Raw genomic sequence first — 27,638 nt, 5'->3', positions numbered from 1 at the left:
GCACATATTAATGCCTTATTCTGCATGACCATATTCTAGATCATTTAATCCTACTGCATACCTAAACTTAATTACCTTACAAACTATTAATAAGCAGCAAATTTGTAGTTTGACGCAAAAGCAATAGTTAATAATGAGAATTGGTTCCACAAATTCAAGTGTTGCCAGATAAATGTTTGTGGTTTCTATTGCATTTTGCTTGTTAAATACAGCGGGTAAGCCAAGTATTGAACACGTCACCATTTTTCCCGGTAAATATATTTCTAAAGGTGCTGTTGGCATGAAATTTTCATCACATGTTGGTAACAACCCAAGTAATCCATACATAAAAATAAAACCAAACAAATAAGTTCAGAAATTAAGTTATGTGTAATAAAACAGAATGACACAGGGAAAAAGTTTTGAATTACTGAAATTAATTTAATACTTTGTACAAAATCCTTTGTTAGTAATGACAGCTTCAAGACGCCTCCTGTATGGAGAAACTAGTCGCATGTATTGCTCGGGTGTTATTTTGGCCCATTCTTCCACAGAGTCTTCAAATCTTGAAGGTTCCATGGGCTTCTTCTATGAATTCTGATCTTCAGTTCGTATTTTCTATTGGATTCAAGTCAGGTGATTGGCTGGGCTATTGTAGCAGCTTTCTTTTCTTTCTCTGAAACCAATCGAGAGTTTCCTTGGCTGTATTTGGGATCAATGTCTTGCTGAAATGTCCACCCTTGTTTCATATTCATCATCCTGGTACTGTAGGTGTTGGGACTGAACCAGCTAATATTAATTTCCACTGACTAGGGGCAGGATTATCAGATAGATTATCAAAACAAGATGGAAGAGGGACTGATTCTTATGTCTTACAACACAAGGTCATGGGCATATCATGACATTTAGAGAAAAGGAATGTGCTTGCTGCCTTATATCTTTCACGGTGCACACGAAAGCGTGAGCATGAACATAAGGAAACACAGAGAACGTAACAAGTTGATCAGCAACTGGTTAGCAAGCTCAAGGAAATCCTCCACATACCACTCCAACCAGCCTGCCGCAAACCCCACAGCTTGTCCTCAGCCGTCATCTGTTTTTGTCTGATCATCTGTCACGGTGCACACATCGGGGAGGAGCGAGGACATGTAGAATAACTTAAATAGTCTTTAATAAATAGAAAACACAGGGGATATTCCAACACGACAGCTTGAGCATGAACATACAGAACCACCGAGAACATAACGAGTTGATCAGAAGAAGGAGAGCTGAACAGGCAGGAACTAATATACACTGGATGATTACAAAACACAGGTGATGAGGATTAATCAATTAAACTAAACAAGGACAGGAAGGTGACCAAATAAGGAAAGACAGGAACCAAACAGGAAACACAAGGAAAACCATAACAAAACAAACTGAACATTATCAAAGCAATCGCAAGGACTTTTCCGCTTTCATTGGCTTTCACTACATTATAGTTTACTGAATGCACTTCCTGCACTCTTGCTATGTGGCAACCTTATAAAATAGTCCTCCTATGATGCTATCTGCAACACTTTCATGTGGTGGTCAAAGCCTTGCATTGAAGCCCTGATGTTAGTCATGTGAAAGGGCTTTAACAGTATAATGACAACATAGTGAAAGTGTGTAAAAAAGCTTGTCATTTATATAGCGCTTTTCTAAGCACTCAACACGCTCTATATTTTGAGGGGGGTATCTCCTCGTCCACCACCTGTGTGCAGCATCCACTTGGATGATGCAACGGCAGCCTTAGTGCGCCAGAACGCCCACCACACCAGCTTATTGGTGGAGAGGAGACTGAGTGATGAAGCCAATCAGTACATATGGGGCTGGTTAGGAGGCCATGATGGTCAGAGGCCAATGGGCGAATTTGGCTAGGATGCCGAGGTCACACCTCTACTCTTTTCAAATAACATCTTCAGATTTTTAATGACCACAGAGAGTCAGAACCTCAGTTTAACGTCTCATCCGAAAGATAGTGCTTTTTGACAGTATAGTGTCCCCATCACTATACTGGGGCGTTAGGACCCACAAAGACCACAGGGTGAGCACCCCCTGCTGGCCTCACTAACACCTCTTCCAGCAGCAACCTAGTTTTCCCAGGAGGTCTCCCATCCAGGTACTGACCAGGCTCAACCCTGCTTAGCTTCAGTAGGCAACCAGTCTTGGGTTGCAGGGTGATATGGCTGCAGTAGTACCCTTAGTATGTTCTGCCTTTAACAGCAATATACATTTACAGTAGTCTTGGTTCTAGTATATTATACACAAAATAGGTATTAGTATGGTTACTTTACTAATATTAGTATCAGTAGTATCAGCTGCCTTTTTAAAATGTAAAATTATCTTTCTTTACAGTGTAGCATACCGATTCAGGAGTATAGATTATGAAGTGTATGCACTAATGTAGTTATTTATGCAATGCACCATGATACATTATACAGGTGATAAAAGAGGTACATGATCATAAGTAGCCTTTCTGCAAGCTGAGGCAAATAATATATAAGCTGAACAGTGTCATAAACACAAATACAAAACACCATGATGGTAAAACACATGACACTAAAAATGTAAAATAATGAAGAAATATATAAGAATAATATTAAAAAAAATAATTAAATAAATAAATAAAGTGCACATAAAAAAGGGGGGGGGGAAACCTTGATGCGTGAGAGTGGAGAAAACTCTCTATTATTTAAAATAATAATTAATAATACTGTATAAACCTGTATAAACTGTATACACTAATAATAATAATTATTATTATTATTTAAATAAGATACCATCAAATGTAAAGTGTCATGCCGGGAATTGTGGGAAAGTCTGTTTGTTTTTTTATCTCACTGTAAGATACGAGATTACAGTTTTTTTTTTTCACTTCCAAAAGCACTTTTAACAGCACTTTATGGTGAAATTACAAAAAAAAGAGCAATAGATCTATTATGAATTATCTGTTATTTTTCATGGCATATAGCGAGGGTATTTGCTGTTAAAATTACAAACATTACAGGTCATCATTATATGCTGTCTATTCTAAAAAATTTAAAAACATAATTCTCATAGATGGCTTTCTTTAGTTGTTATATAGACCTTAAGGTCAACCAAGGGTAAACCCTCCTGGGCCATTCTCCCTCATCAACTCTCCTGCATTTTTTTCTCCACGTCTATTGCGTTCCCCACATTCCTTGAGCTCCTCCATCTTGTTTGGCAACAATATCCAGAGCGGGAAAGTGATGGAGAGCCTCGGGCTGTACAAAGACAGAGAGAGAACAGAGTAGAGCTGAGAGGAGAGCTGGATTAGAAACAGATTTTGCCCGCAGGTCCTGCTCTGCAACTTTCCTTCATCTATCCAGAAAGAAGAGATGGACAGTTTTTCTTTCCCTTCCCTTAAAAGGTTAAGTTCTCTTGACCTTTCCTCATTGTCTGAGACAGTCTGTCCTCTCCCAGACTCTCTCTCTCATTATTCTTCTCTTTCCCTTTCCAGTGGTTTTCATTTACATACCGTCTTTCAGCCTGCCTTTTGATTTGTATGTATCATATGCAAGAAACCAACATATTGCAGTCTCTCTTCCATCTGTACACATATAAACACCCTTGCTTTCAGACAAGCACACAATGTTTTGTTCCTCAGCAGTGATCTTCGAAAAACAAAGCTGTACTCAGTCATACTGACATACATAACGCAACATGGCTGGGGTGGAAATGAGAAAACAGTACTGAAGAAAATAAAGCTGCTATCCAAACACATGTTTGATCAAAGACAATGCTAAAAAAAATGTGCACATAAAAAAGGGGGGGGGGAGACCTTGATGCATGAGAGTGGAGAAAACACTGATGAATAAACCTGAGAAACAGCAGAAAAACTCTTTTAATGTGGAGTGAGAAAAAAAATCCTTGAAAAAACCAGGCCATAGCAGCAGATAAAAGGAACAACCAAAGGAAAGAGGAAAAGTGTATATTTGAATCCATTAACACAGCAGTAGTGTTAATGATTTGACTTCAAGGTATTAAATGTCAATATAATGACGGTTAGATGCATGAATGGATGGATGGGATGTTGAGATTAATGTTATTACACAGTATAACAGTATGACTTTGAAATGTGTATTGTGAAAAGCGTTATACAAAAATAATTTCACTTGACAATAATGAGGTATTCAGTTTGTAGTCCTAAAACCCCAAAAGAAAATGAGCATTTTTAGGTTTTATAGAAGTGGTCTACATAAAGGGATTTTAAAACTGGTGCAAAAGGGTGCCAGTGGTCCATACAAAATTTGAAAGAAAATAAAATTGACATGTACTGTATGTTTCATCAAAGTTTAAAGGGTTAACTCACCAAAACTGAAAATTCTGTCATCAATCCTTATATCATTCCATCATTCCAAACCAACAATACTTTCATTCGTTTAAATTTATGCATCTGGTAGATCCTTTTATCCAAACTTTGCAATGTACATTGACTTACATTGCATTCACATTTACATTTTATCAGTCCCTTGCGTTCTACAGGCTACAGGAGCTACAGGAAAGCGACTCATTCTTCTAAACGCAAATGAAGATATCTTTAAGAAGACAGCAAATAATTATACTCAACCATACATGCTTGATGCAAGACAGCAAACCTCATTGGTTCCCTGGCGTCAAGCAAGGGTTGGAAAACCCATTAACAAATAAGTATGTTTAACACAATGACTGTTTAATACATTAACAAAATGTATTGTTTCATTAGATTAATTGGAATCATTTGAGTTGTTTCAAAGTCTTCTGAAGCCATTCTACATCTTTGTGTGACTATTTCATGACATTTTCCATGCTTTTGCATTCTTTCTGAAGCTTTTTGAAACCTCAGTCCCCTTCTGCGTCTGTGTGGGCGGGGTGGGGGGGGGGGGGGGGGGGGGGGTGTTGGCGTATTTTTCAAAATCCTCCTTTTGTGTTCCAAACTCTTTTCAATTCTTTTTCACACACATTTGCTCTCACTTTGTTATATTGCATCATTCACTTTCTCTTGCTGGTCTCCAGAATCCGTCTCATCTACACCGCTGCTCTTGTGTCCGATCGCCCTTCTCGTTTGTCTTTTTCCATCTTTCTCTCGGTTTTATCTCGGTGAATTCATCCCTGAGGCTGTGTAGTCGCAAGGACAGGTGGTCTGGCTGTGTGTGTGTCAGCACGTGTGTTACGCAGATGACAGGTAAGTGTGTCTGTCGGTGTATGCGCTGCACACAGTCACGTGTGAGTGTGTATGTCATCTCAGTGGTGGGTCCTGAGGTTCTCACGGTGCCCTTTCATCTCCAGGAATGTTCTGTCATTCCGTGTTTGTGTCAGCGGCCCCCCTCATGCTGTCACGACAGGGGGGGAGGAGAAGGGGACGGACAGAGAAAGGGAGAATGAGGAAATCGTTTCCCAATTTTTATTTTTTTTTACTATTTCAAGCCCCCTAACTGAGTAGTAAAGCAAGGCTCTTCTGTGTGAACCATTTGAACATTTGAGGGCCCCTGATGTCAAACACATATAGATCTATTTATAACAATACTGAAAAAGGGAGAAAGAGAGAAAGATGGAGAAGGGAGGCCCTTTATGAGTCATATGCTTATTTTACCGTCTCCGCCTCCATGCTGGTGTGTATAAATACTGTGGCCCCCTTTAAAGAGCACGTGGACTCGCTGTCCCTAAACACCCCACAACCTGTGTGCAGATGCTCTCTGACTCATACACACACAGGCTCTGGTTTATTCATCCGTTAAACGAACATTCACTGATTCGGTTACATCCTGTCTGGTCGCCAGCGTTTTAATATTACAGCGGTAATGTGTATGTGTGTGTGTGCTGTGTGTGGGGGTGTATTTGCCCTTGGCTTGTCTAAAATGATGATATGACGTCTATGTGTGATTAACATTAGAGACACCCTGCAGTTTTTTCTCTGATTTTTTTTAAATGTCAACCTTACACGTTTTTAAGAAAATGTCATTTGAAGTATGGACTGAAATTGTATATTAAATCAAATGTTTAGAACTTGTTTAGAGTTTAGAGCCCTTGTTTAGAGCCCACACAATGCCCTACATATTCATTTAATAATTTGACTCTTAGTGGTGTGCTGAAATTATGATACACATTCCCCCCCCCCCCAATGTAAGTTAAATTTTCATTTCCATGTTTAAGCAGTGTCCAAGTTAAAGGCATATAGAACACTTAGTCAAGAAAACTAAATATACAAAACCTTTTATTTTTGCACTACCATTCAAAAGTTGTTTCAGTAAGATTCTTTAAAAGAAATTAATACTTTTATTCAGCAAGGACACATTAAATTGATTAAAACTGACATTATAGACGTATAGTTTATATTAATAGTTAATTCTAATTCAAACAAATGCTGATCTTTTGACCTTAGAATTCTTTGATTCATCAAAGATTTTAGAAAATGTTTAATGGTTTCCACAAAAATATTAAGCAGCACAGAAAATAATATCAATGATATAATATAATAATACAATAAAAACAGATAACTTTAAATTGTAACAATATTTTACAATATTACTGTTTTTATTGTATTTCAAAATGCAGCTATCAAATATGGAGCCTTGATGAGTATACGAGACTTTTTCAATAACATTAAAAATAGAGCGTAAATTTTGAAAGGTTTTAGCATATAACACTAGCTATCAAGTCATATAAAAAACATACAAACATTTTGTGTGTTGTTACTACTAACCGTCATTTTAATATAATTATTAATAGTCATTTTTCCTGTCCATTATTCAAACCCTTTGTAAACACCACAGTAATCATCAATAAAGGAGAAGCATAATTATCTTCAGTGAGTTGAGTGCTCACTAAACCATTCCAATTCATTCCAAGCATTTCGATTCAGTTTAAGTTGATATTTCCAAATATTTCTCATTTTTATGTAGGCTGTTGATTATATTGATACATCCATTTGCATGGGTAGTTATAATAAAAAATAATAAAAAATCAAACTGGTGCCCTTTGCACACTGCACACCTCAATATTTGGCCATGATCAAGTGCCTAATAATGTAAACTAAAAATTGTATTTCAAATCAGTTGAATTTGAAGCCTTATTTAGTCTCATTAAGGCGCTCTAAGTAGCTATACTGTGGATCATTCCTGCTGAGTGAAAACAGATTGTGTAATACATCCTTTCATCGTGTCGGCAGTATAGGTAATAAAAATAGCTAAATTGTACCTTTAGAGGTACAGTACCCTCATTATTGTTCCTAAAGGGTTCATAATAGTACCATAAGAGTATGCATTACTATTTTAAGGGTACATATTACTACTCTAAGGTACTAATGTGCATGCTTTAGGGGTAAAAAAGGTACAAAGGCGTCTCTTTGAGTGTACTACCCCTAAAGTTATATACTGCACTTTTTTCTGACAGTGACATCAAATTTGAATGTTCTCTATTATAGATCAGTGGGTAGCCTACAGTAATAGCTCTGTTATGTTCTGAACCCGTTTCCACTGCTGTTACTGAATCTGTCTATCCATCCATCCATCCGTTTGTTTGTCTGTGTAATTCTGTCTTACAACCTGGAGTTTGTTTCTGTTTTTCCTTGAATAAAGGGATATGTTTTTTATATCCATTAACATGTCTAAAACCTGAGGTGGGATTTGTCATACCCAGAGGCAGTCTTGTCTGTCTAGCCGAGGTTGGACAACCTGACAGCCCTCGTGCCCATTCTCCCTCTCACTAGTTCTCTGGCAGTGTGTCTCCCCAGAGACTCCAAAACATGGGTGCTTGGATTGCCAATGAGAGCATGAGGCTTCGATTCTTATTTCAGGTGTTGCTTTGAGGTGATGTGTGTGAGTTTGTGTTATTGCAGAGGATTAGCTGGTGAGCTTGTGTGTTTGAGCCAAACAAGTGTGTGTGTGTGTGTGTGTGTGTGTGTGTGATATAAACTCAGGGCCATTTGCTGGTGTGATACGGCAATATACACTCTTAAAAATAAAGGTGCATCACGATGCCATAGAAGAACCTTTTTTTGTCAAAATGGTTCCATAAAGAACCTTTAACTTCTGAAGAATCTTTGTTTCACTAAAGGTTCTTTGTGGTGAAAGAAGGTTCTTCAGATTATAAAAAGGTAAGAAAGAGGTGGTTCTTTAAAGAACCTTTAACTGAATGGTTCTTTGTGGAACCAAAAATGGTTATTCTATAGCATCGCTGTGAAGAACCTTTTAAGCACCTTTATTTTTAAGAGTGTACTTCTAGATGAAATATTAACATAGTGCTTAATGATTTACATACTTCATGAATGAGTCACACAACATGTCATTGGTTATATTAGAAGACAATCAAGACAATATGAAGGTAGATAGCGCAAAATAGAGAGACTGGTGGAGAAAAGAGGTAATTGAAAGACAAAGCTCTGCTCTTACTCAAGGACAATCAATGGAGGATGATATGAACAGATGTGTATGTGTGTGTGTGTGTGTGTGTGTGTGTGTGTGTGTGTGTGGCAATGCATGTGCGCCCGAGTTAACAATTCTATTCTATGTATGCATATCACTCACTTTATCATATTCCTTAGAGTCAAATAACCTCTCTCTTTCTCTACCCTCAGGTAAAGTTTCATCTCATTTAGTTAATTACTGTCATCTCTGCATTGTTAAGGGTTTTGTACTACACAAACACATTTCACACACAAGCACAAGCACACCCACACTGAACACTGCATACTAATGCTTTCAGCATACACATAAACACACAAATAAATATACACATGCTACCGTATCAAATATCAAATATAATATAATACGGAACTGAATAATAGCACCTCACATACTATTTTATATGTGTTAAGATGGCACCAAATTAACCTCATAGTCTAAAACCCTGCCGTGAGTATCATCATACAGTTATTACTCGCATGGTTCAAGCAGCAGATTTCATCATGCTGGCTTCAGTAATGTTAATAGCTCAACCCTGGTACAGAATTATTTATTTCTTTTTATTTTTCGCACAAAACACAAGAATACTGCTTGAAAATAATGTTGGGTTATACAATGATATTTACTAGCGAAGACTGATATTTTATTTTTTTTTGCACTGATCCATTCATTCAACCACACTATATAAAATGAGATTTTTTTTGAAAGGTCAGCAGTAACCTTCTCAAAAGAATAATAAATACATTTTTCAGAAAATTTCAGGAACAAATGGCACTGTGTCTCGATATGGTTTAGTGGTCTTGTTGGGAAGCAGAACTTGACAAAATATTTAAATTAAACAGGTACATTTACTCACCTGAGGAATCTTGGGACCTTCTTTATAAAAACAGCCACATATATTGCACAGCCTGTGAGAAAACCTGCTCGGATAAAATGCTTGAGTTTCTTTAATGCCAGTCACAGCACTTTACACATGGGGAGGTTTATGAAAGTGAGTTGGAATGAAAAGAAACAGAGGAAAATGCATTGACCTTTGTGAGCATGTTCCTGACTCTTATGATTCCCTTCTGCTGCTTTGGCCAACTGGGACAGACTGTCTATGACACACACATGCTACTTACACACCTGCCTGGATTAGAGAGCACACTTCTCTCTGTCTCTGTATACCAGCTGCATGATTATAATGGTCCAATCTGTATGCATGTCTCATTCACTTTCATTCTATCAAAAACACTGTTACACTTATTAAGTTACAGAATAAAAAAGTACGTACCTGAACCAATTCTATGGTGCTGTTTCAAAACATGGTGAGACGTCTACAAGGCAGCAATTGTAGGCATCACAAACACACTTCAGATGGAAAGACTGTTACAAATGATAGACAGAATTATGCTGCTTAGTAAGACCACAATTATGCCCAAATTCTAAGGTAGCATAAAAATAAAAAAAAATAAAAAAAACCTGGACAATGTGGGAGAAATAACAAATATGCTGCATTCAAATAAATATACATTTTATCCAGTGTTCTTGTGTGCGTGTTAAGATTTCTGTGCTAATTATAATGTGAGACATATCTAAGTGTCATGCTGTTCGCTTAGCAATATGCTAACTCCAACCTCTATTCAAATCAATTGGCCACATCCAAAAACAGTACTTTCAGAACTTAGTACTTCTTGTCAATTATTAATCACTTTATGACTGCTATAAAAGTATGTCCTACACGCTATAGTATGAATGTAATCCAGATCTACTACATTTGTCATTGACATGTAATCTACAGTGTCAGTAGATTCACTGCCTTTCACGACTCCTCTCCCAGGACCTCATGGGATAGTAAGATGTCCATTAAATGTGCATTTCAGAATCTCATCAGAAGTATTAGGTCATCTGGGTAATTTTTGCCTGCTGTTTTATAAATACTGTGAATTGGGACATACAGTTTTTGCCTACTATAGTGGCAAGTGGTGACTTCTTTAACCAGGTATGCAAAAATCTTAAGTTAAACAGCTCTATCTTTAACGAAGCACATACAAAATACCTGAACCGGAAGTGACGCAACATGTTTTACAGAATACAGAAGAACTATACAGAAGAACTATTTGCGGACAGCTTTTCTTGCACACGAAATAAGCCACATGCCAACAAAATAAAGAGAATGCAGAACAATAATGATGATTCACAGATATAGAGCATAGGGGCCAAAGCTGTTGTGGATCCACTTACCTAAATCCCTCCGTAATTGGCACAGATTTGCAGAAAATGACCACTGTTTGGCAAATAATTTACAGACAGTTACATACGAATTACTAACATTTTATTATGTAAGCCCTATGTTACACCTCAAATGACAAGGCAAATGTATAGTAATGTTGATATTTAGCCAGCCAGCCGAACTCATTCTCTTAAATGACTATGTAGGCTGCTCAGTAGTTTCTTGCATAGAGTTCATTAGGTTTCGAAACTATTTCTCCTTCCATCTTTCTCAAATACAGCTCTCTCTCTCGCTCTCTCTCTCTGTCTGTCTCCTACTCTTCACACCCACAAGCTGGGATAATGGTGCTGCGTCTGCAGCTTGGCAAGATGGAGAGTGTGCAGAAGGAAAGAGGAAGTGCTAAGAGACTGAGAGAGGGGGAGGGCGAGCAAGCGAGAGCATCTCCAGTGACATGATATTTAGCACAGCCAAAGATATCAGAGAGAAGAGGAGGTCACAAAACTGGATATGTTAATGAGAAGAGGAAGCCTGGAGCTTTTTAAAAGACCAGCATATCTGGTCACCAGTACATGTTGTATTGTGATGCTGGTGTCCTCACCAGGCTTCCTAAAAAGCTCAAATTAAGGGAGTTAGTTCACGCAAAAAAAAAAAAAACGAGTTATGGAGAACCCAGAAAAAACACTGTGATAGAGATCATAGTTCACAAGAAGAATCACACCAGGATTGAGTACAGAAATGGTAGTTGATGTTGATGCTGATGTCTATTTAAAGCAGATGTGAAAATGTGCAAATAAAAAGTGTTAAAAAATGCTGATTAAAACAAAGTTTATTACTAAAAAAATCTAAGAACTAGAACTGCAGTTGATATTTCTATTCCCAAAAAGATGAAATGAAATTCTGACAGCTTGTAATGTAAATCAGTCAAAATCTTTTGAACTGTAGCAGACTAGTTACATTAAAAAAACCATCAAAATATCAGTTGTGATTCTATATTTCCCAATAATATGTCTTAGTAAAATTGTATTTAAATGCTTAATTTTATGATCAAAGCTCTTCTGTGTGGGCAAAACTTATAATGCAATGTAATTCAATCATGACTGAGAGACGTACAAATAAATAATCCTAAAAAGCCTGATGTATAATATTAGATTTTTCTAAATTATTATTTATGGATAATCACATAAACCAGCTGTGGTTGCTTTGGAATATTACAATATAAAAGTTATTCTTAAATTTACAATATAAGTACCACAACCTGAAGAGGGACTTTTTCTTGCTAAAAAAAAAGTACAAATGACAGAAGGCATGTAGTAGATACAACAGTTTTTTTCAGCAAAGTTTCGATCATTTAGATAATTTAGAGGTCTTGGAAATTTGCATATCAAAAATGATACAGTAAACTTAATAGGGTTAACTCACAACTCAATCCATCCTCTACTGCTAACTCAATCTAGTTATGGCTAGCTTACATACACATATTTCTTTTACCAAATGGAATATACCCTTTACATAAAATTAAGTCTTGCATGATAATTGACCATCGCAAGAAATAAATGACAATATATATGTAGGACAGATAAAACCAGATAAAAAAAAAGCATGAACATAAAAGGCTCAAATAAGAGTGAGGGAGTGCAATGAAAACTGTGGAGGACAGAGAACAAACAGGAGAGAGTGAGAGAGAAAGGAGTGCTAATAAACACAGACTCTGATTGACTTGTGTGTGAAAAAAAAAAGCTCCCCCCCCCCCCCAAAAAAAAACATTTTGTGTTTCACTGAAAGAAGAAAGTCGCATGTTTTGAATGACACAAGGGTGAGTAAATGATGACAGAATTTTTATTTTTGGTTGAACTATCACTGTGACAGTTGTGATTTCCCAGGACACTACTGATCTGTCAAGAGCTAGACAAGAGGAAAAAGAAAAAAGAAAAAAAACCGGCAGCAGACAACTAGCCTATACTTTCTATATATTGAGTTTCACCAATCCAGTATAAACCATCATGATCTAAGCTGGTCTTTACAGCGGGATATTTAGTGCAGCCAAAGAAACCGGGAAGAAAAACACATGGCAAGAGCAGAATGGATGAACATAAAAGGCTCAAATAAGAGTGAGGGAGTGCAATGAAAACTGTGGAGGACAGAGAACAAACAGGAGAGAGTGAGAGAGAAAGGAGTGCTAATAAACACAGACTCTGATTGACTTGTGTGTTTTTAACGGGATGCTGCCCACGTCCGGTACCGTCACCCAGGCTTTGTTTTCACTCCGTCAAGCCTGCTCTCTCTTCTCCGCTCCGCTCGCTGGAGTGTCTCTGTACGCTCTGCTCTGCCTCTCCACCCCACCGCACATATGAATGATGGGGAGCTCAGAACATGTAACTAGGCCAAAAAAACCTGGAGGATGAACAAAGGGACAAATTATATGTGAGACTTTATTTTCTGTTTTTGCTTGACTCGTTTGAGCAGGAATGAAAGGGGTCATGAGCATGAGAGCAGGTGTGTATACTGTACGTGTTTGTATGAAAGGAGACAGAGCAATTAATAGGATGTTAGCTGGATGAATTTATAGAAAGACACAGAATGTAAATGTCTGTAAAAAAAAAAAAAAAGAAAAAAAAAAAAGGTGAATAGTTTGATGTACAGAATGCAGTCATCATTTAGCCCACCCACCTTCATGTTACTACAAACCCATATGACTTTTATTCATCTTTAGAACACAAATAGCTATTTTAATAATCTTTCATCTGTTTTTTTCTATCCATTAATAGTCCATGCAACCAAAATATTCACACAAGAAAATGTCCAAAAATACATCGTAAAAATAATCTGTATGAATCAAATTGGTTAATCCAAGTCTCCTGAACAGATGCAATCCATTTATATGATGAATAGTTCCCTTTCAAGGGAACTTCGAACTGCGTCCTCTTTCATACATTGAAAAAACACCAACGCCATGGCCGGGGACAGCTATGATGTCACTACCGGTGCGACTATAGTATAAATAGGCGCCGGGAGAACACATCATCCTCTTCTTCGTCTTCACTGACTGTTTTGTTTGAAGCGTGCATTTCTGTGGTAAGAGCGAATTCTATTCATATCATTATGGCGAGCACTAGCAAAGCGTTTAGAGGATGTGCGCATCCATGTCGTCATTATTTGACATCTGATGACACACACGATCTATGCGTTGTTTGTTTGGGCGAAGAGCACGCACACGATGTCCTCGAGGGGGCAATCGGCGTGCACTGCGAGCGTTTTTCAATGAAAAAGCTCCGCTCTCGTTTGTCTCTCTTTTCGAGGAAAGAGGGGCAGCCATCTGCTTCCCGCGATTCAGGACCCGCCGCTGCTGAGGCACGGAGGAGAATGAACTCGTGGGGATCGCAGGTGGACCTGGTTGATGAGTTTAAAGAGGGGTTTTCCCTGAGCCGCTGGAGGATGATGTTATTTCATTAACACTGTCTGATCCAGGGGCCAGTGCTCTGCTGAGTTCAGCCCAGGAAGAGCAGGAAATGTCTGAGGAGGGCGAAGAAGCTCAGGCTGAGCTTTCCCAATCCTCCTGCCCTGCGTATGATGAGCTTTTGGAAGTTATGGATGGCGCCACGGCAAGGCTTGTCTTGCCGTGGAAGCGGGCAAAGAAAGTGACGTCGTGAGGTCATCTCGATGAATGTTATCTTTCTGGCCATAACCCTCCATCTCAGGTGAGCCTTCCTTTCTTCCTGATCTCCATACAGAGATCGAGAAGGAATGGAAGAGCCCGTTTTCCTCACGCATCCATCGATTCCAGCATACGAGTTATGCCAACATCGAGACGATGCACGAAAACGGCTATGAGAAGATGCCCCCTACCGCTGGCCAGCTATCTCTCTATGGGTGAGACGTCCTTTCTTAAGACTCCCTCCTTGCCATCTAAGCCCCTTCAGGATACATCTCGCTTGAATGGCAGGGCATACGCAGCAGCAAGTGGTGCTCCAGGCATATCAGGGCCTTTCTCCTGATGAGGTAACTGAGTTGCGCCACACCACGGATCTCGCTCTCCGTGCTACTATTCAGGCCACCTGCTATGGGCAGGTCCATGGTGTCTATGGTAGTGACGGAGAGACATCTGTGGGTGAACCTGAAGAGAGGGGCTTTCTTCTCGTTGCTCCGGTTTCGCCTTCCGAATTTTTGGTACCTCCGTTGAGACAGTGGTCGAGAAGTTCAGGGAGGCGAAGGCTAATGTCGCGGCTCGCGCTCCTCCCCCGCCTGCAGGTAGGGGTAAGAAGAATCGCGGGTCAAAGGGAGGTAAGCAAGACCTAAGGGATGTGATCCAGACAAGGCGTCAGCACTTTCGTCCGGATCAGAGTGATACTTGAGTATCTACTAATTTCCCTCGGGGGGTTTTACATCTGCCCTTCTCTTCCCCTTCCTAATTCCCCTGTAACCACCATCTCTCCACCTGACCGAGGTTAGGTGGGAACTTCCTGCATTACAGTCTCCTATGCTGGACCTATGATGTTTGGTCGGTTCTATGGCTTCATAGTGACCACCTTACTGATGGTAAGTGACCAGAGGCTTTTTCGGTCGCTTCCTGAATGGGGCTCCGGCGCGGGAACCATGGTGGGTGAGTACGATCCATTTCTAAATATAGCTGGCTCAATTTACCCCACAGCATTTGGCTCACTTTGCCCCATAGCTGCCATTTTGGAAAAAAAAACTAGCTTGCTTACTAATTCAGGCTAATATTTAGCTATATGATTTACATGCTTTTATACATTGCTAAATCACTTGTATGCATCATAAATATTTTTAGACCTGGATAAATTTACTTTGATGTAACAGCCATTACATCTGTTATGCTAAAATTTTTCTTTGACAAGCCAAAAACAGTTTTTAAAGTAATTGGGTGCCTTCTACTCCTCCCGTGTGTTTCTTCTTTTCAGTCTGGCAAAATTATGGGTGGTTTCAAAATATATGGTCACATGACAATAAAAGTGTACAGATGGCAAGATACAGGTGGTGGGTCAACTTACCCACTGGCTCATCTTACCCCACTCTCCCCTATGTCTGCACAGACCCTGATGTGACACTAAGCACTTTTCCCGATGTCAAAGCCAGTTTTTACAAATATGAGCGTTGGCGTGGATTTAAGCGTACACACCCTCTATGATCAAATCTGAGCATACGCACGCTTTATAAACGATGCCCCAGAACTATTACCTGCTTAATTGATGTAGAAATAACAAAGGAATAGTCCACGCTTGTCCATGAAACAGCTTTTGAATCAACTGTCTAATTACTTATGGTCCCTAGAAAAAGGGGGGAGGCACATATTAAAGAGCTGTAATTCCTTAACCTTCTCTCCCATTTTGATGTGAATACTCTCAAATTAAAGATTAGAGTGTGCACTTTAAACCCGTATTTATTATAAAACTGCAACTTGAATATGGTCAGCAGCTAAATTAATAAAAAATGTGCCTGTCTAAATAAATATGGGCCTAAATGTAACTGGAAAATAAAAGCAAATGACTTTCCATTAAAATAAAAAAACGGAAACCTGCTTGCTTAATGTGCAAGAACCAATGAGGCTGAAAATATAAAATATTTTAATTTGTGCTCAGAAGATTAACGGAAGTCTTATGAGTTTGAAACAACATAAGGGTGAATAAATGACGACAGAATTTTTTTAATTTTTAGGTCAACCATCCCTTTAAAGGTGTTGGACAAGCATTTTTGTCCCTAGTACCTTGACAAATATCAATCTTTTCTTGGGAAATCACACCTGTCTCAGTATGTGACAGTGCTAAGCTCTAGCCAGTCAGAAACACTCAATGACGCCAGTGAATCATTTTGCATGTCAAGTTGACATGTCTCGGAAGTAAGGGATTCAGAGAAATGTGTGGTAAAACAAAATGGCACACAGCACCCTTGGCAAAGTATGATCTCTAATTCAGAATGCTGATTGGTCAATTAAGCATTTAAGCAGTGCCAAAATACATGACAGTAACAATCAAGATGCCATGCTTTCGCTGTTTAGCATGGACAGCTGTTAATAAGCAGCTTGTTCCACTGATGGCTACTCAAAATCAGACGCGTGTAGGCCTATACTAAAATAAAATTAAAACAAATATAATACATATTTAATTCTTCATTTCATACTCCCTGGTAACAGCTACTGTATGACATGAAACATAGGTTCAGCATGCTTCTGTGTATATAATTCGCAACACCCACCTCTTTTAACCTAGTTGACCTATCAGGGACTATATCCAAGATGACACATTTAATGAATTTGCTTTGTAATATATTTTATTAATATTAATAATAAAAAACGGTTCTTAATAAGGCCTCGGAGGTTGTATTATATTGTGAATCACAGTCTATCGTCCCTTTTTACCTAAATAAAATTCAGGACACACTGCTGTATCCTTTATAGCTCTCCTATTTAGGGTCCATAACAGCCATTTTCACACAACTCTTATTATGGTCTGTCCACCTTAAATCCACAAGACAAGATCTTACCTCTTCTTCATCTGTCTGCGCACCTCCTCTCTTCAAACTCTATGAATCACGAATCACTTAGAGACTCTTGAATCCTTAGATTCATTACATCTCAAGGACCCAATAATTGAAAGCATTAAGAGTCTGAATTTGGATGTACACCAGGGCTGGAGTTTAATTTTGAAATGTATAAATTAAAATGAGAACTTCTCGAGTTTTCTAATCCCCCGATTGGCAGAGAGAGAAAATTATTGTTTTCCATTTATTGTTTCGTTGGGCGTTAGTCCCATCTAGTGGCTCATAGCAAACTATATAGCTCATATAGCGCTAGGTTACACTACAGCGTCCCCTGGAGGACACAAGCGGTGCCTCCAGCCTTTGACAGTCCTGCAAGGTTTTAATGAATGAACCATTAAACAACAAATGTAATAAAAGATTAGATTTTAATAATGCTTCTTGTTATAAATACATGATTATCTCGAACACTTCATAAATAGGTTTTAAAAAGCACCCTCTGTTTCAGATCACTTTACAGATGTCTATAAATACTATGTATTACAATAACAGTCTTTCAAAAGGTACTGAAAAAAAAATTTTACATCTCTTGTTTTTCTGAGTGAACTCAGTGCTTGATTGTGTTCTGGGTAGAGACAGCGCTTTTCCTTCTAATATACAAACCTTGGCTATTAAAAACAGATCCAAGATCAGTTTAAAGAAGCAGTTGCAGCACAAGATAGAAAAGAGTCCATGTGTGAGTGCAGTCCTTTTTGCCCCTGTGGTGTCTTTAGTGTACATGAAATGGACTTTTATATTCATTTTAAATGACAAACAAACAAACGCACAATGATCTGAGCGTATATCAGACTTCATATAAGGTCAGTACGAAGTATTATGAATGTATACAGTGTGATAAGCATTATGATACAGAAAGACTTCATGGTCTTTTAGCATTTGGTCAACAGGCTTTGTAAGTCCATGTTGTGTTTGAATTAATGAATGAACTTTAGCTGCACCAGAAATTGCCTACTTGATGCCAACAGTGTTGCTCTGGAACCAGATCCCTCTTATTATTATAATCATAATAAAATATGTATATAAAAAAGGCGAAATTGATCTGGGATCATAAGTCACTATACATAAAGTCTCTGGTCTGATCAATACCAGTGCATAGCATTCAATTGGATTGTTATAAGCTGTTCTAAAGGTGTTGGTAAATGTGTGTGTTATTTGTTAATTATTAAAGGGTACGTTCACACACTCTCTGAGTGTAACGTTTATCTTCCCTAAGCTTTTCGTATGGTGTATTTGCCTTTCTGAAGCTGGGAGATGTAGATTTTGGTTTTGGTGCCATCTGTGCGCTTGAACCAGACCTCTCCTGTGCTGATCCCTGTTATCATGGCCCTGAAAGAAACACAAGAAAACGGAGACCATTTCAATTAAAATGTTTTTGCAAACAAACCCAAAGCGAAGACACATGCGGTCTTATGTCTTATGATGTACTGACTGTGCCGGGCTGTCGTCATTGACTTCTAGAACGACACTGCTGCCTTTGGAGAATCTCTCTCCATCATAGAAGAGATCCCCACCTTCACATCGCACGGGCACCTGCCTGTCTGAGAGACAAACAGACACGCACACCATCTTCAACATGTTGCGCTTTAATAGCTCATAATGCTCCAACTCTCTGTTTTCAAGACATTTTATGTCACTGTATAGGGCTGTCTAGCTAAAGTGAAACTGCTGTCATTAAATTGTTCACAGGCGCGACAAGATAACACTCCAAAAAAAGTACATGTACAAAATCTGTCACTGGGACGATACTTTTTCAAAAGGTACACCTCTGTGCCTTATTTAGCTCTGAAGGATGCAAATTAGTACCTTAGCCTGTTAGTGTTCCATGCAACGTACCGTCCGTGGTACATTTTGTGCTTACATTTTCCAGGAATGCTAAGGGGTTAAAGATATGTATTAGTACCTAAAGTGTACATATTAACTACATATACATATTAAGTACATATGTAAATGGTACCTTTTGAAAGTGACAAAGTTTTGTACCCTTTTTCTCAGTGACAGCAAGTGATAAAACGTATCTTTTCCAAGTAAATCTGTTAAACTAGCTGTGACCGCGACGAGACGAGTGACAGATTTTGTAGATCAGTTTCCATTTCTGTGGCTGCATTAACTAGCCCTGCCTAACTTTGAATATCTTCTGGTCATTTATTGCTGAAAGCTTACCATGTAGTACAAGAGTTAGGTATTAAGAGTTTGTCCAGTTGATTATTGATTGATTATCAAATGCAAACTGCATCATTAGATCTGTACCCCTTGTGAAAAGAAGTATTTAGCATACTTTATATTAAAGTGTACTGCTGAATGTACTGACAAGCATTTATGGTAAACTAAAATATACTTTAATGTAATTCAAATTGTATTAATATATCATCAGCAAGTACAGTTTTATTTTTTTAAATATACTTTTAATACACTATAAGTGCACATTCAAAACAATTAAGCACACTTTTTCACAAGTGTTACTTTAATGTAATTCAAATTGTATTAATATATCATCAGCAAGTACAGTTTTATTTTTTTTTTAAATATACTTTTAATACACTATAAGTGCACATTCAAAACAATTAAGCACACTTTTTCACAAGTGCAGTATTATAACAGTGGTGTACAGTATTTGGTTGTAATTGATTCCTATGATGCAGAGAAAGACAATAAAGAAATGGAGGGATGAGAGTGAAAGAAAGAGTGAGATCTGGGAGAAATAAAAAGACAAATGAGAGACAGAGCAGAATCAAATGTTACATGTCAAACCATTTTTCTTAGAGATAGAACAAGACTCTAAATGTGACATTAAAGCCAAAGTAGTTTCAGTCAATCAGTCTGGAGTGACAGAGAGGGAAATGGCTCTATAAATCAAACCTCTGTATCTAACTTAATCAGAGGCCAGACAGATAGAGCTTGTGAGTGAAGGTCAGGGCTAATGGAAGCAACTGGGATGCCAATGGAGAACATGCTTAAGCCTTTGCATCCATTTTAGCTAGAGACAGACAGTAACTCTATACATGTTGTGTGTGTTTGTCTATGAGTGTACGAGTATCCCTGAAGGCATGTTTACTATGAAGTCTTTTCATAAATATAGACCCCATTATTTAAAAGCATGCATCAACACATACAAGATACACAAAAACAAACTTGAATCTCAAAATTAAAAATGATTATACAGCATTATGTAGTTACATTGTTAAAGATAGAGAGAATCCTATATTGATCAATGAAATCTATGCCAATCTTGTCGTTAGAAAGAAATCATTGGTTAAATATATTTAGCCCAAGGCAAGGTCTCTTATGGTCAGTGCACATGATTGCCTTCAATAAATTTACAAGGAGTTAATTCAGTCAGTTTTGGCAAAGTTTAATGAGGTTCACCTGACTACCATGAGGTCCTGACCTCCCAGTGTAGCTTCCTGAGAAAGACAGCGACTGACAGGAAAGCTTCAATAAAGTACTTAAATGAACACAGTGCCATTTAATAACTGACTTACTGTCTGCTTTCTTCTTCGTAGGCATCAGTGCCGCTTTTGCCTGGAAGACAGAGAGATAAAAGTCACAATCCATCACAAACGTTCACCGTGAGTGAAGAACTGATCACTCATCTTGAATACCTTCTTGATGGCCGCCCAGTCCTCTAGAATGTCAATGTCTCTTAGCATATACACTATGTATGGCCCTGAAAAATAGACAGACATGTTGAGGAACACAACTTCTTCAAACCGAGTGAGGATAAGAGGTATAGCGTGTTGGTTAAAGTAGGCTGTTAGTTGGCCTAAAAATTTCTTTCCCAGAAAAGGTCCAAACAATAAAAAAAATCATACCGTTTCAGGAGACAGTATATTCTATGGCAATACAATGAATGGTAAGACAGTTATATTATTTAATGAAACGAGCCATGTGTGATTCCTGTATAATCAATCTGTTAACTGGTGGCCTCTGGTGAACTTTTTTAATCTATTTTAAGACCTTTTCAATAAAGTTGGTGCTGGAACAAGATTTAATCCAGAAGGCAAGTGCTGACTAAATGAGAGGGAAAGAGATGGATCTCAATCTAAAGAGAATACTTTATTACCTGACACAAGAGCTGCCTTCTTCTTCCCGTCTGGGCGAATCAGGAGACTCCTTCTCTTACATTTCTTCATCCTCACTTCATCATTCAACCACTCTGATTGATAAAGAGCAAGTTTGTGTGTTTATGGATCTTGTGAGTATTTGTGCGTTTCTAAACTAGAAATTCCTAGTGAACAATAATACCTAAAATCTCCCCACAAGTCTGACAGCGAAAAGACCCCGATGCCAGACTCTGCCACAGATCTGACAGTGTTTAAGGTATGTTAACCCAATAAGGCCTACTGTATTATATTTGATACGCAGCTATATTATTAACATGATCAAAACTTTGCTAAAAGCCTGTTGAATAAAACAGCATACAAGTAGGATATACTAATACAAGTGTAGTATATACTCGTTTATACTTTTTTAGCAAGTTAAAGGCCTTTTATTATGATTCCAAACATGTCCCCGTTCAGGTTGCAGTACACTTGTCTTTTTGCTGCGAAATCTTTACTTTATAAAATAAATGTAAGAATAACTGGACTAAAGATTTTGATTATAAATTATATATTGTATATATTTTGATTATATATTATAAATTGTAAAAATACTTGATTATAAATAAATAGATTAATCACAATAAAATGCACCAAATCAGATACATCAGGCTTTAGACAAGCGTTTTTCTACATCTAATTACATTGCATTGCATTATATGTTTTGCCCCCCACAATAAGAACTGCAGAGCTTTGATTGTAAAACTAAGTATATGAATGCAATTTTATTAAGACATATTATTGGGAGATATAGAGTGACAATTGATATTTATGTGACAATTGTATTTTATGTAAGTAGTCTGTCATATGGTTATACAAAGCTCACTGGTTTACATTACAAGCTGTTAGAATTTCATCTCACCTCTGCTATATTAACATCATACACTATAATACTGTATAGCACTGTATTTCAATTATTTTAAATAGTTATATATTTATTCACTGTTATATGTTTATTCATATTATTCACTGTTTATACATATTTCAGTTAATACCATCATTGTACTTTATTATTTTTTATCTGTTGTTGTTTAATTGCAGGATGATGTTTATTTTATGTCTGTTGTGCAGCACTTTGGTTAGAACTCGTGTTTACTTTTTTTTTTTTACTTACTTTTAAGGTGCTGTATAAACAAACCTTGACCTTGAATTACAAAGATCAACGGAAAACCAAAATATAAAGTAAAAAAAAAAAACTGTCTTGAAATAAATTGACGAGTCCCGTTTTCTATTAAGGTTAGGGATTCAGAAGTAGTAATAATATTAAGCTTTAAATGAAACAAAAGACATCTATGCAGACATATATCCCTATTCTGACTGCAAGGTAAACGTGTGTATGTGAGTCTGGTATTATCTACATTATGTGGAACAAATGTCCCGACAAAGATAGTAATACCATTAAATTCTGACCTTGTGTGGACATTTTCTGGTCCTCATGAGGAAACAAACTTATGAATTATAAAGCATTAAGATTTTTGAAAATCTAAAAATGCAGAAAGTTTTGTGTGAGGGGTAGTCTTAGGGTAAGGGAATAGTTTGTTTGTTTGTTTATTTTCTTCTTAAAGGGGTCCTATTATGCTTTTTCACTTTTTTCATTTTAGTCAGTGTGTAGTGTGTATGTTTGGGCATAAAAAAGATCTAGAAAGTTACAAATCTCAAAGTCCACTCCAAAGGGAGATATTTAGTTTTTAAAAAATCCCTTTTCAAGAACTACAACGAACGGCTCGTTTGGACTACAGCGTTTGGTTTCCGGGCTTTGTGATATCACAAAGCGGCCCATTAGAATATCATTAAAAATAATTCCCGCCTACAGAAATTCGAATCGTTGGGGGGTGGGGAGGGGCGAGGTTGTGGTTAGAGCGCTTGGTTGAGAGAGTGCATCAGACGAGACGACGAAGAAGAAGTGCTGCTGCAGAGTTAGTGCATCAGAGAAAATGAAGAAGAGCTGCTGTGCTGTAGCTTCAAATTTTCGGCATGTCTAGAACAATTCTTACAAGTACAGCACGACGTAGCTGGGCGCCGCCAGTGTGCCTACACTCATAGAAAATAATGTATTTTAATTTTAAAGACGTGGCGCGATGTGGAGCGACGCAACGCTGCGCTTCTCGTCCGGTGTGCGACCGCCTGAAACGCTGCTTTTTTCACCTCCGTACACAAACGTCTTTGTTCGGGCTTCCGAAAGCGGATGATACCCCCGTGGACTGTTTGTTGTAGTTTCTTCCCCTTTTGTTGGTTTCAATCATTAGTTAATTATCCTCAGTGTGCTCACCTGTATGCCCCTCGTTATCTGCCCTATAAGTTCCTGTCTCTTGTATTCTAGTATTGTCGGTTATTGTGAATGTTGCCCCGAGTGTGTGTGTGTGGGTCTCATCTTCCTGAATCTGCCTTGTTGTGTCTACATTAAATATCTTTATTGGAATCCTTGTCATCCTCGTCATCCTGCCTGCCTCCACACACCGTGACCGTGACACTGTCACAACGCACTGGGACAGCTGACCAATCACAAAACATTTTGTTTTTCAGAAGGCGGACCTTCATCAAAGCCGGAACTAATCGAGCTGTTTGTGCCAGGATGGGGAGAATGTTATTTTAATAATGTAAATTATGTGAAAAATAATGCGTTTTACGAACCACCAAGCATGAGATCATGTTCTAGTACACCCCCAAAACAAAATCAAGACTTTGTAAAAGAGCATAATAGGACCCCTTTAACACCATTCCAGCATCTATGGCTATATTCATGGCAAGAACCAGTTAATCCATACACAAGTCTGTTATACACACACAAGTCGGGGGACAATTTAGAATGTTCACTTCACATAACCTGCATGTCTTTGGGCTGTGGCGTAAACCCACGCTGACACAGGTAAGGGGTTAGAAACTACAGTTTGTACTGTATAAAAATCATTACACCTATGGTATGTCCCCATAAAACATGGAAGCCTGTCTCTGTCTGTCTGTCTGTGTGTGTGTGTATGTGGTACCTGAGGTGATGTCTACGCTCTGTTTGTCCTCCTCCAGTCTGCGGATCTTCTCCAACAGTTCTGTTTTCATGGCATCGAACAAGAGTGTCCTCTCACTCTAGAGAAACAAGAAACTAATTACATACACACACTGACTCGATATGACTCATGATCATCACTGCAATGTCAACAAACAAACAAACAAACACAACTGTTTTGGCAGAGACATGGAAGTATTTATTTACAGCAGTGCTTTTTCACTGTGGTGCGTTTTTTTGTGATACTTCTAGATTATGATAAATGTGGTATGTGCATGTTTGTGTATGAATCTGAATATTTAAATGTTGAATTACTACTAGGTATGTAAGTTTGTTAAATCATACAATAGTACTATGGTATTAACTCTTTCCCCGCCAGCATTTTTGAAAAAAGTTGCCAGCCACCGCCAGCGATTTTGATGATTTTCACTCAAATTTGATGGCCTCCAGAATATTTTGCTGTATGAATATTTGAATATGCAATACACCAAAATTTTTAAAGTTTTATTCTAGCTTAAAGCATTCTTTTTTTTATCAACACTTGAATATAGGTAGGTTTCATAAAAATGCATAATTTTGAGCAAAAAGGTGAGAAAATCACATTTCAACATTTTACTTCGTAACATTATGCAGTTTTCATTTATATACTGCCATTGCTGATGATGGCATTATTTTTCATATACATCTGTTTACATAAGAGATCGCTCGTTTCTCCGTCCTGTTCACGTGTGTTTTTGTACTCATTCAGAAGATGTGTAATAGCGCCCCCTAGTGTATAACAGTAAAAACACGAAAAGCCGTAAAAACTCGTCTTTGGAGGGGAAGTGTTGTCTTCTATGGAACGTTATTCCGGACAATTTTCAAATAGAATAGCAAATTGTATTTTCAATTGCGTTTTCAATATGTGGACGCATAAATTGTGACATAATCCAAATGCAATTGCAAATCCTGCATTAGCGTTTGCATAATACAGCTGCAAATGGACTTTGCTTTTCATTTGAAATTTGGCCGTAGCTGTGCGTGCGCGAAAGCGAAAATGCAAACGCTAATGCAGGATTTGCAATTGCATTTGGATTATGTCACAATTTATGCGTCCACATATTGAAAACGCAATTGAAAATACAATTTGCTATTCTATTTGAAAATTGTCCGGAATAACGTTCCATAGTCTTCTAAAGACGAGATAACTCGTCAATGGCGGGGAAAGAGTTAACAAGGTTTTAAGCATGGTACCAATTTCATAACTTTTTTGTACCATGAACTTTCTGAAATACCCTGGAGTACCATGTCAATTTCATGGTATATGTATATGGCACATCATTTAATACCATGGTAACACAGAAGTAGCTATTTGTAAGGATGCTGCAACTAAATATGTGGGTCAGCTAAGCCGTGTTACCTCTAGATGTTGTCTGGCCCCCTGCACTTCACATTCATGTTTGTGTCTGACCACTTGCAGACAAAGTTCTCTGAACACACCTACAGGAGGAGAATTAACAGTTGACCTGAGACCTGCTGTTCATTTGTAAGAGAGATATCATAGAGCAGATATATGTGTCCTGATGTGTGTCACCTGCCACTTGTGTTCTCTGCTGTAGGTTGTGCTGCAGTGTTGCCAAGGGTTCTCTGTACTCTCCTGCCTTTCCTGTCAAAACCTCGTCCAGCTTCATTTTAACCTGGTTCAGACGTTCTTGAAAAAGCCTGACATTAAAGAGGAAATCATCTATAGAGCTCTAGAATTTAGTTCTTAGAACAACACAATTTGATTTGTCAGAACAATACACTATAGAATATACTATTTTTATTCGTGGCCATCCACCCCAGATGATAGCCCTGTTCCTATTGGTCAAAAAAAATTAAATGCCACCCAGCCTAAACCAATCAGAAAGACGTATTCTTACTTGTCTTTTAACTCCATGAACTGTTTTTCCAGGTCAGACATTTCATCTAGGCACTGTAATCGTCTTCTCTCACAATCTTCGTCATCCATTTCTAAAAAAGAGAAAATTCACTCTCATTCAATTTTGTTCTTTGTTCATTCTCTTTTCCTATCAATTCCAGTCAGTCTTCACATTCTTATACTTCACATCACTATATGATCAATTTTGGCTATTTGGGGGCAGTCATGGCCTAATGGATAGAGAGTTGGACTTGTAACCTAAAGGTTGCAGGTTTGAGTCTCACAATCCGGCAGGGATTGTAGGTGGGGGAAGTGAATGTACAGCGCTCTCTTCCACCATCAAAACCATGACTGAGGTGAGACACTGAAGCAAGGCACCGAACCTGTGTGTGTGTGTGTGCATGTGCACTTGGATGGGTTAAATGCAGAGCACAAATTCATGAGTATGGGTCACCATACTTGGCCACACTTCACTTTCACTTTCCTTTTTTAAATTTCACTGGATGCTATTCAAAAGCACTATGCAGTCAAGTTACAAGATTTGGCAGGATTTGTCAAATTGACAATTGTCATGCAAAAATTACAAAAAAAAGTAAATCAAAATGCAATGCAACCAATTTGACAGCTGCTGCAACATAATCGCAGACAGTTAATAAGAAAACATTCAGCATAATTGTGCAACATTCAATCAGCAGACCTGAACTTTCTTCCTCTTCCTCCTCTTCCTCCTCTGGCTCACTCTCCTCCAGGTCGCTGTCCCGCTCCTCTCCACTCTCCTCCATTGTCTCCTCTGCCTCTCCTCCATCTCGCTCCTCTTCCATCTCGCCATTAGTTTGAGGAACCTCCGGGTCGGCCTCTGTCTCCATCTCCTCCTCTGGTTCTCTGGCAGCCGGCTGAGCTGGCATGACTGTTTATAGCACTGTATTGAATAGTATTATAACAGCGGTAAGATCTCAAGGTGTCTGATATGTAGTAAATAAAAAAAACACAGTAATATGTATTAATGTAATATAAACTATGAATATAACAAATTATAAATATACTTTTATTATACATGATTAAAAATTATTTATAATTAAATTTATATACAATTATAAATAATGTATATTTAATTAAATAACAAAATAACACTGCATATGTTGTCACGTAATCTCCAATTTATTTATTTTTCATTTTTATATGATCTTATTTATATTTATCTTAGCTATATCTTTCTAAGCTGTACAATGATTTAAAACGTTGTAGCATTAAAAAGGCAAAAAGCACCATCTATCAGTACCGGAAGATGTGAAATGATGTGCATGTAAAGACAACTGACCAGACTAAAGACCTTTATTAACAGCTATAAAAGCACAGTATCCAGAGACAGCAGGAGCTGTTTAAGACCCTATTATAGGGATGCACGATATATCGGCCACCATATCGGTATCGGCCCATATCGGCTCATTTTTTCTGTTATCGGTATCGGCCTGAT

The 27,638-nt window shown here is 38.0% G+C and overlaps 1 protein-coding gene across 2 annotated transcripts; it reads right to left on the bottom strand.

Moving 5' to 3' along the window:
• Positions 1-12,850: 12,850 nt before the first annotated feature.
• LOC107583285 (breast cancer metastasis-suppressor 1 homolog) lies at positions 12,851-27,088 on the bottom strand. Of its 2 annotated transcripts, XM_016269462.1 has the most exons (11): positions 26,862-27,088; positions 26,166-26,256; positions 25,838-25,965; positions 25,664-25,743; positions 24,248-24,344; positions 21,227-21,319; positions 20,766-20,830; positions 20,646-20,685; positions 18,596-18,704; positions 18,401-18,492; positions 12,851-13,008 (listed from the first exon to the last, which is right to left on the bottom strand). In XM_016269462.1, the coding sequence occupies exons 1-11, from the start codon at positions 27,067-27,069 to the stop codon at positions 12,884-12,886; spliced, it is 1,128 nt and encodes a 375-aa protein (XP_016124948.1). In that variant the 5' UTR covers positions 27,070-27,088; the 3' UTR covers positions 12,851-12,883. The 2 variants fall into 2 exon arrangements, with proteins under 2 accessions (XP_016124948.1, XP_016124949.1); XM_016269463.1 differs by lacking the exons at positions 12,851-13,008; positions 18,596-18,704 and having other exon boundaries at positions 18,411-18,492.
• Between the last annotated feature and the right edge of the window lie 550 nt (positions 27,089-27,638).

Source organism: Sinocyclocheilus grahami, unplaced genomic scaffold (assembly GCF_001515645.1).
Source record: "Sinocyclocheilus grahami isolate Dianchi unplaced genomic scaffold, SAMN03320097.WGS_v1.1 scaffold52.1, whole genome shotgun sequence".
NCBI classification, from domain to species: Eukaryota; Metazoa; Chordata; class Actinopteri; order Cypriniformes; family Cyprinidae; genus Sinocyclocheilus; species Sinocyclocheilus grahami.
Note: the sequence above shows the minus strand (reverse complement) of the source record. Positions and strands in the feature narration are given on the sequence as shown.

Excerpts from the sequence above, each read along its gene's own strand:
- LOC107583285 (XM_016269462.1), bottom strand. The coding sequence starts at position 27,069 with ATGCCAGCTCAGCCGGCTGCCAGAGAACCAGAGGAGGAGATGGAGACA. Across the intron at positions 26,257-26,861 it reads GGAAGAGGAAGAAAGTTCAG|AAATGGATGACGAAGATTGT; the intron begins GTCTGCTGATTG and ends TCTCTTTTTTAG. Across the intron at positions 24,345-25,663 it reads GGGCCAGACAACATCTAGAG|AGTGAGAGGACACTCTTGTT; the intron begins GTAACACGGCTT and ends TTGTTTCTCTAG.